The sequence below is a fragment of the Mauremys reevesii genome, linkage group 21, assembly GCF_016161935.1.
Source record: "Mauremys reevesii isolate NIE-2019 linkage group 21, ASM1616193v1, whole genome shotgun sequence".
NCBI classification, from domain to species: Eukaryota; Metazoa; Chordata; order Testudines; family Geoemydidae; genus Mauremys; species Mauremys reevesii.
Window position 1 is genome coordinate 15955917 of NC_052643.1, and position 16256 is coordinate 15972172.

A 16256-nucleotide genomic window follows, 5' to 3' on the forward strand; every position below is an offset into this window, starting at 1 on the left:
AATGCTACCACATGATCCTATTACTAGTTCCCACCTCCTTCTTGCTGTTTGTTGCCCAGTTGTGTCTCTTGTCTTAAATTGGATTGTTTGGGGGCAGAAAAGCTTCCTAAATGTTTTTGTACAGCACTTAGTATAAAGGGCCATGATTCTCATAGGGACCTTCGGATGCTACTGCAGTACACGTTAAAAAAAAATCATTATCACATGTGAAAATGCTACCAGCTCCATGAAGGTGTGATTTAATGTGTGTGCTATTTCTAGGATTTTGATGTTGGTAAAACCTACAAAAAGAAGATAATTTTGATAAATGCATCCTACAGTGTTAACTTCTGTAAGCTGGTGGGAGTCAGTGAGCATCTCAAAGATTTCATCAATATTCAGTAAGTAAACAGGCTCAAAATCTGAGAGGATGATTTATTGCACCCTTAAAATCAGAACAATCTTATAAAGTTACAAGCAGGAAGCTCTTGTATTTATTGCATTTATATTTTATTCTCAGTAGAGTCAGTTCTGTTAAATAGAGCTGTAAAAAAATTACCTTCCAAAACAAATCTCATCTCCCTTTGCTATTCCTTTTTCCTTTTCCCATCTCTCATTTATGTCATGTACAGTACAAAAGCATAGCATCAAGGTCATTAGATCCCTTATGTGAATCCTCTACCCTTGTGCTTTAAAAATGTGCTAATGGGATTTTATTTACTACCATCCGCTCCAAAACGTAAATTGCAGCAGACATAACATCTCTGCTGAGACTTGGGGGGGGGGGGGGGGAAAGGTGGCTAAAATTAGACATCTAAATCCAAACGTAAGCACTTAAACGAGGCCTGGTTTGCAATAGTTCTGAGAAACATTCATTTAGGTATCTGGACACAGAATTAGGAGCCTTACTTCAGGCATCTTTTTTTAAGATGTGCTCTTTGGCAAGATGACCTGTCAGTTGTTGGCCCTTTTTACAGGAATGTGTTGAATAAAATCACTGTACCCAAGATGTTCAAAATACCAGGACCCCACTCACAGTGGTACCTTTGGTCATTTATTCCAATCCTGCAGAGGCCTCATGCATCCTGCTTTATGAAATGAGGCTCAAAGAGCTTGGCTTGTTTAGCCTAAACAAAAGAAGGCTGAAGGGAGATATGATTGCTCTCTATAAATACCAGGGAGAGATGGGTTATTTAAGTTTAGCACCAAGGTGGATATAAGAACAAATGGATATAAACTGGCCATCAAACAAGTTTAGGCTTGAAATTAGGCGAAGGTTTCTGACCGTCAGAGGAGTGAAGTTCTGGGACAGCCTTCAAAGGGGAGCAGTTGGGGGCAAGAAAACTGACTTTAAGACTCAGCTTGATAAGTTTATGAAGGGACACCATCCCTGCCCATCCTGGCTAATAGCCACTGATGGACCTATCCTCCATGAATTTATTGTGTTCTTTTTTGAACCCTGTTATAGTCTTGGCCTTCACAACATCCTCTGGCAAGGAGTTCCACAGGTTGACTGTGCATTGTGTGAAAAAATACTTTCTTTTGTTTGTTTTAAACCCGCTGCCTATTAATTTCATTTGGTGATCCCTAGTTCTTATGTTATGAGAAGGAATAAATAACACTTCCTTATTTACTTTCTCCACACCAGTCATGATTTTATAGAGCTCTATCATATCCCCCCTTATTCATCTCTTTTTCAAGCTGAAAAGTCCCAGTCTTATTAATCTCTCCTTATATGGCAGCCGTTTCATACCTCTAATCATTTTTGTTGCCCTTTTCTGAACCTTTTCCAATTCCAATACATCTTTTTTGAGATGGGGTGACCACATCTGCATGCAGTATTCAATATGTGGGCATACCATGGATTTATATAGAGGCAAAATGATATTTTCTGTCTTATCTATCCCTTTCTTAATAATTTCCAACATTTTGTTCGCTATTTTGACTGCCGCTGCACATGGAGTGGATGTTTTCAGAGAACTGTCCACAATGACTCCAAGATCTTTCTTGAGTGGGAACAGCTAATTTAGACCCCATCATTTTATATGTATAGTTGGGATTGTGTTTTCCAGTGTGCATTATTTTGCATTTATCAACATTGAATTTCATCTGCCATTTTGTTGCTCAGTCACCCAGTTTTGTGAGATCCTTTTGTAGCTCTTCAGAGTCTTAACTATCTTGAGTAGTTTTTCAAAAGCTCATGCTTAAATACATTTGTTAGTCTTTAAGGTGCCACAAGTACTCCTGTTTTTTTTGCGGATACAGACTAACACGGCTGCTACTCTGAAACTTGAGTAGTTTTGTATCATCTGCAAATTTTGCCACCTCACTGTTTACCCCTTTTTCCAAATCATTTATGAATATGTTACATAGGACTGGGCCCAGTACAGGCCCCTGGGGGACATCACTATTTACCTCTCTCCGTTCTGAAAATTGACCATTTATTCCTACCCTTTGTTTCCTAATTCCTACCCTTTGTTTCTGGTAATTACATGAAGGTCTTTAGACAAGATAGAATTTAATTTCATATAGTTCCTTCCATATTCCAGCTGCTTGAAAATCCCAGCCTTAACTCATTTCTTTTTAAAGACACCTAAGGAAGTTAGATGCCCACTTTCCACTCACACATTGGTGACAAGACGATTCGTTATAAATTAACTGCACAGAAAAGCACTGAAGTGTATAGACATGGACCAGAATTTTCGAAAGGGCTCAGCAGCCACAACTGAGATCAGATTTTAAGATCCCAATTAGGCACCTAAATAACTGGTCAGATTTTCAAAGGAGCCTGGCATCCAGCAAACTGAGCACTTTTGAGAATCTGACTATTTACTTAAGTGCCTACAAGGGAGTTGATTTTTTTTCTGAAAATCTAGTTCCAGTTGTGGGTGCTGAGCATTTGAGAATCTGGCCGATGTAGGATAACTGATTCCTGCTCCAAATATCTTGCAATCTAAATAAACAGACAAAAAAGAGTGAGGAGGGATGGGGCATAAGAATTATCTGACTTTTTCTTTTACCTAAAATCATTAATATTCCATGCCAGTGTGAAGGGAAAAATTACTTGGTCTTGCAAAATGAGGATTAAGAGAATAGTAGTAAATCTAATGTGCTCATCTCTGTAGTATCTAAGGGCTGGTCCACACTAAGAAGCGGGGTCGAACTAGGGTACGCAAATTCAGCTACGTGAATAGCGTAGCTGAATTCGAAGTACCCTAGTTCGAACTACTCACCCGTCCAGACGCCGCGGAATCGAAGTCCGCGGCTCCAAGGTCGACTCCGCCACCGCCGTTTGCAGTGGTGGAGTACCGGAGTCGACCGCAGCGCTTCCGGAGTTCGAACTATCGCGTCCAGATTAGACGCGATAGTTCGAACTCCGAGAAGTCGAACTCACCACGTCGACCCGGCTGGTAAGTGTAGACTAGCCCTAAGTGATAATGAACAAGGGGCTGATCCAAAGCTCATTGAAGTCAATGGAAAGACTCCTGCTCACTTCAGTGGGCTTTGGTTCAAGCCCTGAATGAATACTTCTGTTGTGTTTTACTTAATGTATCAGGCACTATGAAAAAGGCAAAGAACCACCCTGGTAATTAGAGAAAAGGGACCTGAGTTTCTGTCTGGGCCACTAAAAGGGATTTTACATTAACACAGAAATTGTTTCGCTGATCCAGTTGCCCTCCTTTGTGATATGGGTCAGGTTAACTTCCTGATTATTGGTAGTTCATATGAAGGCTAAGATGAAAAGAGCTGATAAAATAAAGGAATAGAAATCTTTATAACAAAGATCATTTAAATGGAAATTTCTAGGGATGTCTACATCAATTCTTTAACATAATATTGACAATAGATTATGTAACAAAATATTTTGTCCCATTGGAACAGATTCCAATAAATGACTATATTGATAAATTCCTTTTGTATACCTATGAATCAGCAAATGAGAGCATCCCGGGTCTTTCTTTTCAAGCATTCTTCATAGGCTAATCTTAGATTGAGATGTTCTGAACCCACAAAAATATCAATTATTCCCCCAAGAATTCACTGAAACTTTAATTAAAAAAAAAAAAAGGAAATATCACATTTATTTGGAATTCTATTAAACCAAACAAAAGAAGACCAATTATGATCAGGCTTAAAAGTGAAAAAAGGCAGCATTGTGTGTGTAAATGCTATTTATTAACAGATGAAACAGCTTGAACCAAACTTGCTTGCTCTGCATGTAATTGAAAATAAAAGTTGCCAATTCTTCAGGCTAACCTGAGGAAATAGTTTCTGACGTTGATGTTTCTGTTGTACCCCAGTGAAGTGACACAATATATTCCACACTGAAATGAACAAGTCATGTTACTACAATAACTGATTTCATACTCGAGAGATTCTATTTTACAGCTCACTGCCCTCTGCCACTTTGTAGTGATAGGATGTGCTTTGAATTTCTAGCCACCTCAATAAGATAAGCCATGGTGCTTAACAAGATCTGGATGACCTTGTAAACGGGAGTAATAGTAATAGGATGAAATATAATAGTGAAAAGTGCAAGGTCATGCATTTAGGGATTAACAACAAGAATTTTTGTTATAAGCTGGGGACTCATCAGTTGGAAGTAACACAGGAGGAGAAGGAACTCGGAGTATTGGTTGATCACAGGATGACTATGAGCCGCCAATGTGATATGGCGGTGAAAAAAGCTAATGTGATCTTGGGAAGCATCAGGCGAGGTATTTCCAGTAGAGATAAGGAGGTTTTAGTACCATTTATACAAGGCACTGGTAAGACGTCATCTGGAATATTGTGTGCAGTTCTGGTCTCCCATGTTTAAGGAGGATGAATTCAAACTGGAACAGGTACAGAGAAGGGCTACTAGGATGATCCGAGGAATGGAAAACCTGTCTTATGAAAGGAGACTCAGAGCTTGGCTTGTTTAGCCTAACCAAAAGAAGGCTGAGGGGAGATACAGTTGCTCTCTATAAATATATCAGAGGGATAAATACTAGGGAGGGAGAGGAATTATTTAAGCTCAGTACCAATGTGGGCACAAGAACAAATGGATATAAACTGGCCCTCAGGAAGTTTAGACCTGAAATTAGACGAAGGTTTCTAACCATCATAGGAGTGAAGTTCTGGAACAGCCTTCCAAGGGGAGCAGTGGAGGCAAAAGACATGTCTGGCTTCAAGACTAAGCTTGATAAATTTATGGAGGGGATGGTATGATGGGATAGCCTAATTTTGGCAGTTAATTGATCTTTGATTATTTGCAGTTAATATGCCCAATGGCCTGTGATGGGATGGGATCTGAGTTACTACAGAGAATTCTTTCCTGGGTGTCTGGCTAGTGAGTCTTACCCACATGCTCAGGGTTTAACTGATCGCCATATTTGGGGTCAGGAAGGAATTTTCCTCCAGGGCAGATTGGCCCTGGGTTTTTTTTGCCTTCCTCTGCAGCATGGGCACGTGTCACTTGCTGGAAGATTCTCTGCACCTTGAAGTCTTTAAACCATGATTTGAGGACTTTGATAGCTCAGACATAGATTAGGGGTTTATTACAGGAGTGGGTGGGTGAGATTCTGTGGCCTGTGTTGTGCAGGAGGTCAGACTAGACGATCATGATGGTACCTTCTGACCTTAAAGTCTAAACCAAGCCCCACGCTTTCAGTTCCTACAACAGTGTATTGGAATATGAACAAGATACAGTTACTGACTGAGCACAACCTCTTTGAGAGCTACAAGTTATGAATTCAATCAGCCGTAGAAGCTCTTGTTAAATTTTATCTCTTGCTTTCAAATATCCTTCTCAGTGCAGCCTTTCATGGCCCTTTGCAGTTTTAATTTAACACATTTTGAATTAGAAATAGGATATTTGACTCTATTGACTAGTTTAAGCTATTATAATATCTTGAATATTGTCACATTCATTGTTAAAGGGGAAGAGGTTGATTGCTGAACAATTTAGTCACAGACTCACGGAGAAAGAGATGCAAATCTGACCCCAGTTCAAGAAAGCACATGCTTAGTTTTAAACATGTTTAAGTGCTTTTCTGAATAGGCGTCTAACTTTATGCCAGTTTTGGAGTCTACTGTACATTGATCTAAAATTTGAACTAATGATTTTAACTATTAAGACGTCTTAATTAAAATTAAATGAATACACTTTTTTATGGATTAGGAAAGCCATTTTCTTACAGATCTTTAGATGCTCTTGAGGATTGGTTAATTTTGTCTTCATTTAGTATGTTCATTGAATTGCATATTTAATTCGACGTCCTTGATATGTGACTGAAATATAAATTACAACTTTTGCTAAAAATCCTAAATCTTACCCTGGTTTAATAGGTTTGTCAAAGTACCATCCAATTACAAATTAAGCTTCAGGTACTGTGAGCAAAGTACATTAATGCAGTTTTTGTGAAACTGCATGGAAAAATATGTCTGAATTAATTTAGGTTTCAAAAACTAAATTATAATCTTTCCCTTTACATTTACCAAGTAGCTAGCTAGAAATTTTATCTATATATCTTTTTTGAAAGGATCCCAATTTCTATCCTGAAGGAATTTTCCATAAGGGACTCCATAGCTGTCCACACTACTCTCCCCCCCATCACATACACACAGGAGCTGCAATAATGCAGACGTGTTTAGGGGTATAAGGAGATATAGTGTGAATGAATGTATGCAATATGGTGAAGTAGTACATGCATCTGACGAACTGGGTATTCACCCACAAAAGCTTATGCTCCAATACGTCTGTTAGTCTATAAGGTGCCACAGGATTCTTTGTCACTAGTAAACATTGGAGATGTTCAGACCTTGATGTTGATTACTCTCCAAATGAAAGCTCATCATCTTTGCCATTTCCAGGCTGCACTGGCTGAATTTAGGCTACTTTTGTGGTTGAGAGTCCTTGCTAAGAGTGAAGATTAGTCTAGCAAACTTTCTCCAGACTGTAAGCATGTTTCAACCCCAGAACCTTGAATGGTGTTCCCTTTTTCCAAATGCGATTGGAGGAGGATTTTTTTTAAATGCTCTTTTCATAAGATTAGTTTTTCTTATGATTTAAGGTGTGTTTCTAACAGTTCCAAGATAGTCCAGCTTGACTGGGAATTCCTCTGGCTAATAATATGCAGTTATTTCATTTGCTTAGTTTCCATCTTCTCTGCCATGTAGCCAGAACAGACCCTCAGCTGTGACTCAATAGCAGTACTTAGAATGCAGCACCTAGATTTCTTGTCTCACAAATCCTGTTTCAGTCACAGTTGAAAAGAAGTTTAATGGTCTCACTGAAGTCCCTGGTGGACTTTTTGTTCACATCACAAAGACCATAAAATATGGCACAATTTGAAATGACTGACAACTTCTACTCAGAGGATAAGATATCAATGTTACTGTCTGTACAATTTGCAACAGACAACATATAGTGTAATATTGTATAGTGAGCTTGCAACTGCATGGTTCTTTTTAATTTCTCTTTTTTCCTTGCTCTGGAACTTGATTAGCAGAGGTATTACAGGTCAGGATGCTCAACAGACATGTAGATATTGGGAGAAGCTGTGTCCTAGTAGCTAAATCAGGGGACTGAAGTCAAAAGACTTAGGTTCTATTCTTGACACTGCTACTGATACTTTATGTGATCTTGTGCTAGTCATTTCACCCCTCAATGCCTCAGTTTCCCCATCTGTAAAATGGGCATGATAACGCTCGCCTTTTTAAAGCACTTTGAGATTTTTCAGTGACAAGCTCTATATAAGTACAAAGTGTGATTATTTATTATTTCTCAATGTTTGCACAGCCTTTCACTGGCCTGTCACTCTTTCTGACTTGTATGTAATAAATTCAACCAAGTAAAAATATGTAATTTTCCTGTGAATTTTGGGAGCCGGATTTTGAAATATAAATCTAACTCATATATTTATGATCTGCACAGCTTTGATCCACCTGGCCAGATGTCTGCTGGAATGTCATGTGAAGTGGTGGTAACATTTAAACCAATGGTAAGTGCACTTTATGCAGCAATTATAATACAAATATGTTAGTTACAGGATGATGTGAATAATAGCGTTATCCACCCACCTAATTTGATAATAGTATCATTAGTCCAATTTTGTTTATTGTTAGAAAGGAAACAAAGATAATTACAGCCTTAAAAATAATATTCTAATTTAAGTATCTTGCACACCACACACTGGCATTTTCTAATACAATATTTTATTACAACTTCAAGCATTAAGTATATCTGTAGCATGTATTGTCAGGCTGAAAACATGTTGGATGTTACCTTCCTGAAAAAAGTTAGGTAATTAGCAAAAAAAAAAATGTTGCAGTTACATAGAAACCTAGACATACTAAAATTATGTTATATCTAACCTTAAGAATGTATTTATTTCTTTTTTACTGTAATTTATAAGTTGATTAACTTTTTCAGATGGCTAAAGATTTAATACTTAATCTGTTTAGATGCATCATTAATTTTTTTAAATTATCTTGTTTAGATAAATGAAGTTCTTGAAGGAAAAGTCACATTTTTGGCTCAGAATGGTTCCTTTTCCATTCCATTGAAATGTACAACCAAGAGATGTGTTGTAAGTCAATTTTTTTTTAAACTTTAAATACTTTGAGAGAGTCCAGTGTAAGAGCAAAATGAATATAAATATTAGTGAGAATACTTAGAAATGTATACACTTTTCACTTTCTTATTCCTCTCTGTCTAAAGTACTCTCTTGCCATAATGATTCATTCCTGAATAGATTATTCTATGGAAGTACAGCACTACTATCAGCATATTTCATAAAGATTTATTTATAGCTTGTAAGGTTCTTTGTAAGCATGTTAGTAAACAATGTCCAACATTTCTGCCTAGTAGATGCATTGTTATATTTTGAGTTAAACAAGAAATGCTGTTTAAGGTCTCAGGCCCCAAACTCTGCAGAGATTTATGCGTGTGCTTATCTTTAAGCATGTGAGTACTCAAATTGGAGTCAGTGGGACTCTTACTACTGTGATTTATTAATTATGTGCAATACAGAAGTGCCTAGATCCCCTAGTCATGCACAAGGATCCCATTGCACTAGGGACTGTACAGACACTGAACAAACATATGTTCTGCCCCCAAGGACCTTACAAGGTACTCATGTGCTTATAGTTAAAATCTGTTAAAATTATAGTTAAGGCTTTATCATTTGGGTCCTCTAATTAACATGGAAAAAGAGTTGGTAAATGCGTGGTACATGTAGCCAACACCCATTACTTTTCCTTCTCATTTTATTTTGAACATAACATTACAAAATGTATTTCATATTTTATTGGAGGTGAAAATAACTTATTGTATGAGAAGACATGCTATCTTACACACAAATGTTGAGGGTTTCACTGAGACGTTTACAAAATCACTTTAACATATACAGTTCACCATGAGCCGTGACCTTAACTTCCAGTGGAAACCAGTTGGGAGTTGTTTAAAAAATTGTGGCACAATATGACAGGAAAGTGGGGAAAGATGTTCAAAGTCACAAATAGAAGTTGCGTACCTTACGTCCTTATGTTTCTTAGAAAATCTAGCCTGTGTCTCAGGGAGTTTGTTCTTAAGCTTAGCTTTCCATATAGACAAAAAAATCATATAACATCTTTAGATCCCTCCATCTATTCATAATAAAACTTATAAATCATCTCTCCTTATGCAAAGTATCAGCCTTTAGAGAATTTTTAAACCTGGTTTCAAGTGAGGAATATACACCTATTATATTTAAGCCTTAACACACAGTATTTTCACAGGAGGTGCTAGTTTTTCTTAAGTGGGGGCATTTGATTTCTCATGGGCTACTTTGAAGAATGTACTTTGTCAGAGCAACCAGTCTTTTGAAACTTCCTTATCAGATATGTGAAGATATATCAGTCACAAGATTACATCAGAGACCAAAGGAGATGGGGAAAAACAATGTGTGCCTCCAAACTGACACTAAAATCTAGACACTGGATGGAAATGGGTGTGCAGGATGATTTTTCCAATATAGCAGTCACTAAGGAATCAGGCTAGCAAATAGAAAATTTGGAGTATTACTAGTAGTCCTACTAGCAGCACAAACAGGTATAAAAAGGATTTAGACACAGGAGAGCTATCCTGGAGTAGAACTGGGCAAATTATAGATTTTTTTTTTTAGTTCATTGGCAAGTCTAAAAATAAATAAATAAAATTAATTAATTTAAAGTTGTGTCAGATCAAACCAAAAATGAAAATTTTCAAACATTTTCCATGAATCAAAGAGTTGAAAAAAATTCATTTCAGGTTGAACAAAATGTTTCATTTTGGTTGAACATTTTTTTAAAGTTTAATTTGAAAAATAAAATTAAAGGACATTCCAAAATGAAAAATTATTTTGAACCAAAAATGTAAACATTTAATTTTGAAAATATCAAAATGAAATGCTTTGATTTGAGGGTTTTTTTTTTTTTAAAGATTTTTTTTTCTTGACTTAAAATATTAGGCAAAAACAATGTGAATTTGCAGAATGTTTCCATGTTTTCGAATCTGCATTTTTTGCTGAAAAAACTTTAAATAAAAAAAAATTGTTTTGCTCTAGCTTGGAATTTTTAGCATTGTTGTTCTTTATTGCATTGCACATTGGGAGCTCAGCAGACAGCAAGTTTTACTCATAGATAGATAGTGAAACAAAGCAAAAATAATCAAATACACAGAAGAGGAAAAATTAGAAAATAGAAACTGTGAAAGGAAATTCCATGTATTATTCAGGAAATCCCCAATCTATTAAACCACTTAAGCATGTGCTTAAATTTAAACACATGAGAAGTCATTTTGACTTCAGTACGATTACTTGATACTTAAAGCGGAGCATGTGCTTAAATGATTTACTGGGGTGGGGCCTAAAGACAATAAAGATGAGTGTTGCACCACACTCTGAGAGAGCCAGCAAACTAGGGATTTGACAGACTGTCAGAAGGAAAAACTATCACCTGGGGGATCCAATCCACTATGTTGAGCAATTTATGCATAATGCTGTGGAACAGACTATCTGCTTAGGGAACCTTGATTTGTACAAACGAACTAAGCCCATAATTTTTCTTCAACGAAAGGTGCTTCTAATCATCTCTGTTCCCTACAAGTCAAGGTAAAAAAAGTCAACCCTTGAAATGAGCAACTTTTTGTTGATTTCCCATTGCCATGAGCAGAGATGCTGTCTTTGTGAGTTGCCGGGGGGGGGGGGGCTGCTTGACCCCTGCTCCACCCCAGGCCCTGCCCCGCCACTCCATCCCTTCCCCCAAACCCCCACCTCTTCTTGCCCGACCCCTGGCACAGTCCTCCCCTTCCCCCAATCGCACTCCACCCTTGCCCCTCCCCCTCCCCCAGCATCTCCTGCATGCCACTGAACAGCTGATGGTGGGTGGGAGGCACTGGGAGAGAGGGAGAGGAGCTGATTGGGGGGGGCTGTTAGTGGGTGCAGAACACCCACTATTTTTTCCATGGGTGCTCCAGCCCCGGATACTGGTATTAAATATCACTGTAGTGCCTGATTCAGAAATTCACCCCGGACTTGGCAGCAAATTGCCAGTAAATAAATTGCCTAATAAATCAGCTGCTCTAATATCTATTTGCTACTAAATGTGAAATTTAGCTGCACAGCAAACCCATAAGAAAATATCTAATTGATCGTAAAGTCTTTGAGTTGTGTATATGGATTTGAAAGAACAGATGGCCAGTTCTCTGCTATCATGGATTCAATGATTTTCCAGGCCATTACAGTTATATACATTCTCTATTTCACATTACTACAGTCCTTGTCAACCAAAGCAACTTGCCTATGTCTTTGCTTCAGTTAAGGTTGCCATCCCTTTCAAAAGAAACAACACTTTCTCTGGGAAAGAGTTAGTGGAAGCTTTAAAGAAAGATGGGGAGAGGGGAAAGTTCTGAACTACAGCAACTTTAAAATTTTACAAATTGAAGTGTATATTGTATAAAGAAACATTCTGTATGCTTTAAAAGTTTGTGGGAATTCAGCCCACTGTGATCTGCTAGCAGTTTGAAGGATAACAAGTCTTACAAAAGAAAGACTCATTCTCTTCAGCCACTTGATGCTTAAAACTATTTCATATGCCTCTTCCATAAACTTAATTACAAGATCAATGAAATTTCCACCTCTACTAATGAGTCACTGTAAGGTTAAAGCTGTTATAGACCTAACAAGCTAGAATGTGTCACAAATTGATCGCCAATCAATACAACACATTGGACGCTCTTCTTTTCCAGCATGGTACCAGCAAGATAAGTCCACATAATTGTGATATAAAAAGAACAATGGGGCCAAATTCTGCCCTGCAAACCAATGTATAAATACAGAATAACTCCCTTGATTTAATAGGAGTTACCAAAGTTTTATGCAATGATGGCCAGATTCTGCGATTAGTTACAACTGTTTCCAGCATCATTTAATGGAGTGAAAGGAAAGTTGTTCACTATAATATGACTTCGTTGTTCAGATGGGTTGGCTTCTACATGAAAGACAGAAGAGTGCCCATAATTTGTGTCATTATTTGACATGGTCTTTGAAGAGGTAATAAGGACTTTAAAGTCTTATGCTCAAAATGGTAGATGTTCATTTAATTGACATTACTTACTATCTAGGACAGCAGTAATTATGGTTTTTCTCCTTACAGCTGGCACTAGATAAAGAGCTCATTGACTTTGGCACTCATGTGGTGGGGGAGACAATTTCACGGATGATCATCCTGACAAACCGTGGTGCTTTGGGAACAAGATTTAAACTTCAGACATCAGCGGGTGACAATGGCACGTGCACAACAACAGCGAAATCTTCCCTCGAAAGAATGGTGGGTCCAAGGGCATTTCATCAGACTGATTTAGACACTCCAACCAGTAGAGCTTGTTAGATTTTAAAAACAGTTATGCAACATTTCCAACTGCAAGCATTCAAAAATAGAGTTTGGGCCTCCCAAAATATAATGGAATTAGTTTAAAAATTATAAAATTAAAAAAAAATACATTTGGGGTTTTCTGAGCATTTCGGGTATACACAGGTCACATTTTCATGCTTTCCTCTGCAGCCACAAAGTTAGAAGCTTACTTTTTAAAAAAAAATGAAAGCTGAGATAATTAGTTGATTCCAGGGTAGCATTTCCAGAGAATCTGTTTTTTTTCCCTCCAGTGCGGTTTTAAAAAAATCATACCATCAATCAAATCATGCCCTGTAACTGCTGTCTTGATTAACAATATTGTTATATATACATATATATATTTTTAAGTCTCACAGTAAATTAATGGGACAATTTGAGGATATTTCATCTGATTTTTTTTTAAATCAACCCAATCTGTAGCTTCTTCTTTTTATATATTAGAGTTTGATTGGCTCCAAGGTGTTTCAAAATTAATCTCTTTTTTAATTTTTAAGAAAGTGATAGGCCTGTTATAAGAGAGACCGTCAAACATAATGTACAATAAAACTGCTGAGCTGACTGTGGTTTCAACTCTAATTCTATCATATAAAAGTGTTATTCATATAAGGAAATTGACTATTTAGAAATTACACCTTCTGAATTCACAACTCCTTGTCTATATTCTCTTTCATGTCCACTTTCTTTGATACCTAAAACAAAGGTTTATCACTCTTTATTCCAATTAACAGTGCAAATCCAGAACACCTTAACAAGTAATATGGATTCTATTCTGGCTATGCATCATCAGCAGACTTGCCCAGTTTCAGATGCAGAGTTTTTATCACTGGTAACAAGTCTCACTGAAAGAGAAATCAAGCTATGCTTGACTCAGATCCAAGGCTGAATTTTCAGCTTTGGCAGTTAAAGAAAAGCACCTGTTTACTTGTGTGTTTTAGGAAATTTGTTATGAAGTCCTTGAGAACCAATACGAAATGTCAATTTCCTGAGTCATTTTTCTGAACACAGTCACTCAATGTTCTAGTGAATTGTGCTCAATATATCAATTCCATTTCTGAGGAGCAATAGTTGCATCCTACCACCAATAAAACTGTAGTATAAAAAAGTGTGCACTTTGTTTGGAACGCACAGTGCATTTTCTCCACGTACAATACAGAATGTAGTTAGATAATAAGGCTACTTCCTTTCGAAAAGTGGCAGATGGAATTGGAGCTAGGTGCAATTATGTTTTACGTTTTAAAATCTTTTCTATAAATCATCCAATTAGGTTAGTCCAGCTTTGGATGGCATCACCTCTGAAGAGAAAGCTAGTAGCAGTCCTGTGGAATCATCTATAAATGAAAACAAGGAACAAGTTTCTCCTGTCCATACTGAAGAAGTTAGGCAGACTTGCATGGTGGGTGAGAGCCAGAAGACTGAAAACAACCTGGGCAGCAGCCATGTAGGTAAGACTATGGTTTTAGAAAATTGACCTTCTGCAATTTCTGATGCTAAACGTTCTCCTAACAGTTTCATTGGTTCACGTAAGAGACTGAAGCTAAGATGCTTAGCAAACCTGCTCAATAAATGAAATGATGACCATGCCAGTAGTAATACATGTTTTTGTTTGTATGCTGTCCCAACAGAAAGGCATCTAGGCACCACATAAAAATCACTAAAAATAACCCACTAGCACCACTGCATATACTAAAAGCAGTGAAGAATGTCCCCAGCCTCACTCCTTATCAACTACTAACCTCAGATAAAAACAAAAAATCCAACTGGATTTTCATGCAGAGACTACAAAATTGTTATCATTGTTCTTGTCTCATCAACTGAACACCCACCTTTCACAAGAGAACCACATGACAAGTTTATTTTTACAACCTATAATTTTAGGAACAAAGTGACATACAGATGAACCTCCTCAGACATTTTTCCTTTCATCTTTTAATCTTTATTTTGTGCTTTATAAGATTTGGGAGGGGGGAGTCTTACATCCATTAATACAGATATTGAAGAAGCTAAGTGTTCCCAGTCATTCTGATCAAAAGACACTGTTAAAATCATATTAAGATTTCTCTTTTTTTAATTAAAATATGGATTTTGTGTTTTGAACCTAAAAGATTCAGTAACAGTTCTTTAGATTGTTTTGTTACAATTATGGTGTTCTCTCTACAACATACAATATCTCTTCCCCCAGTTATGAACAAGTATGTGTAACCCACACACCTCCTGGGTGTGGTGTTCTGTCCCATGTAGTGGCTCCGAGAGAGAGAGATTAATGAGTCTACTCTACAGCCTTAACTAAACAACCATATGGCTTTTAGCTCATGCATTTAGCTCCGGAGGTCCCAGATTCGATCCTGCCTGTCGATGACCAGGGTCTGTTGGTGTTACATATGCAGTCAGCAGCTGGTTACTGCCCCCACTCCAGCACTTTTATTTGGTGCAATATGAATATAGTTTGAGGCACTTTGGAATCCTTTAGGAGGGTAGGTGCTATAATCAATCTAAAGTATTCATTATTAAGGGAAGAAAGAGAATCCGGGGAACTACAGACGAGTCAGCCTAGCCTCAGTCAGGGGCGGCTCCAGGCCCCAGCACGCCAAGCGCGTGATTGGGGCGGCATGCCACGGGGGGCGCTCTGCCAGTCGCTGGGAGGGTGGCAGGCGGCTCTGGTGGACCTCCCGCAGGCGTGCCTGTGGAGGGTCCGCTGGTCCCACGGCTTCGGTGGAGCATCCACAGGCGTACCTGCGGGAGGTCCACCGGAGCCGTGGGACCAGCGGACCCTCTGCAGGCACGCCTGCGGGAGGTTCACTGGAGCCGCGGGACCGGCGACCGGCAGAGCGCCCCCCGTGGCGTGCCGCCATGCTTGGGGCGGCGAAATTGCTAGAGCCGCCCCTGCTGTCCCTTCACTTCTGAATGGGTTCCACCTGGAACAGAGTCCATGTGTCTCTGGAGCTGTTGGATTCAGGAAGGAAAAATGTGTGATAAGTACAGACTGCTTTTATTCTGCAACATTTTGGGTTTGAAGCAGGGTGAACTCAAGTATAGAAACCCAGATTTGGAAGCATTGTAGCCTGACAGAGAACATAACTGTATGATTTTGCTTTAACAAGGCTCATAAGCAGGGAAGACAGAGCTTTCACATGACTAGAGCAAACTCTGGACTATGAACTCACTCTCACAGGAGGATGAGTTAAGAATAACTACAGGTCTTGCTGCATTCTGAACATTTACAGTATGACTTTAACAATTAAATTGTACCTTCTTCTCTCATGATCATTCATGTGAACAAAGAGAAATCATTCTCTAGATCCCTCATAAATCCCCTCCTCAAAAGCCCCAGGGCCGGCCTTAAGCCGATTTGGCCGATTCCCCTG

General features: G+C 38.3%; 1 protein-coding gene across 6 annotated transcripts in view; it reads left to right on the forward strand.

Moving 5' to 3' along the window:
* CFAP74 (cilia and flagella associated protein 74) overlaps nucleotides 1-16256 on the forward strand; it is a 97620-nt gene that overhangs the window by 46645 nt on the left and 34719 nt on the right. For all 6 annotated transcript variants that reach the window (XM_039509131.1, XM_039509132.1, XM_039509133.1 and 3 more), the window contains 5 exons: nucleotides 262-380; nucleotides 7898-7964; nucleotides 8463-8552; nucleotides 12637-12810; nucleotides 14159-14336. In XM_039509131.1, coding sequence (XP_039365065.1) covers nucleotides 262-380; nucleotides 7898-7964; nucleotides 8463-8552; nucleotides 12637-12810; nucleotides 14159-14336 — 628 coding nt within the window. The remainder of the gene's footprint in view (nucleotides 1-261; nucleotides 381-7897; nucleotides 7965-8462; nucleotides 8553-12636; nucleotides 12811-14158; nucleotides 14337-16256) is intronic.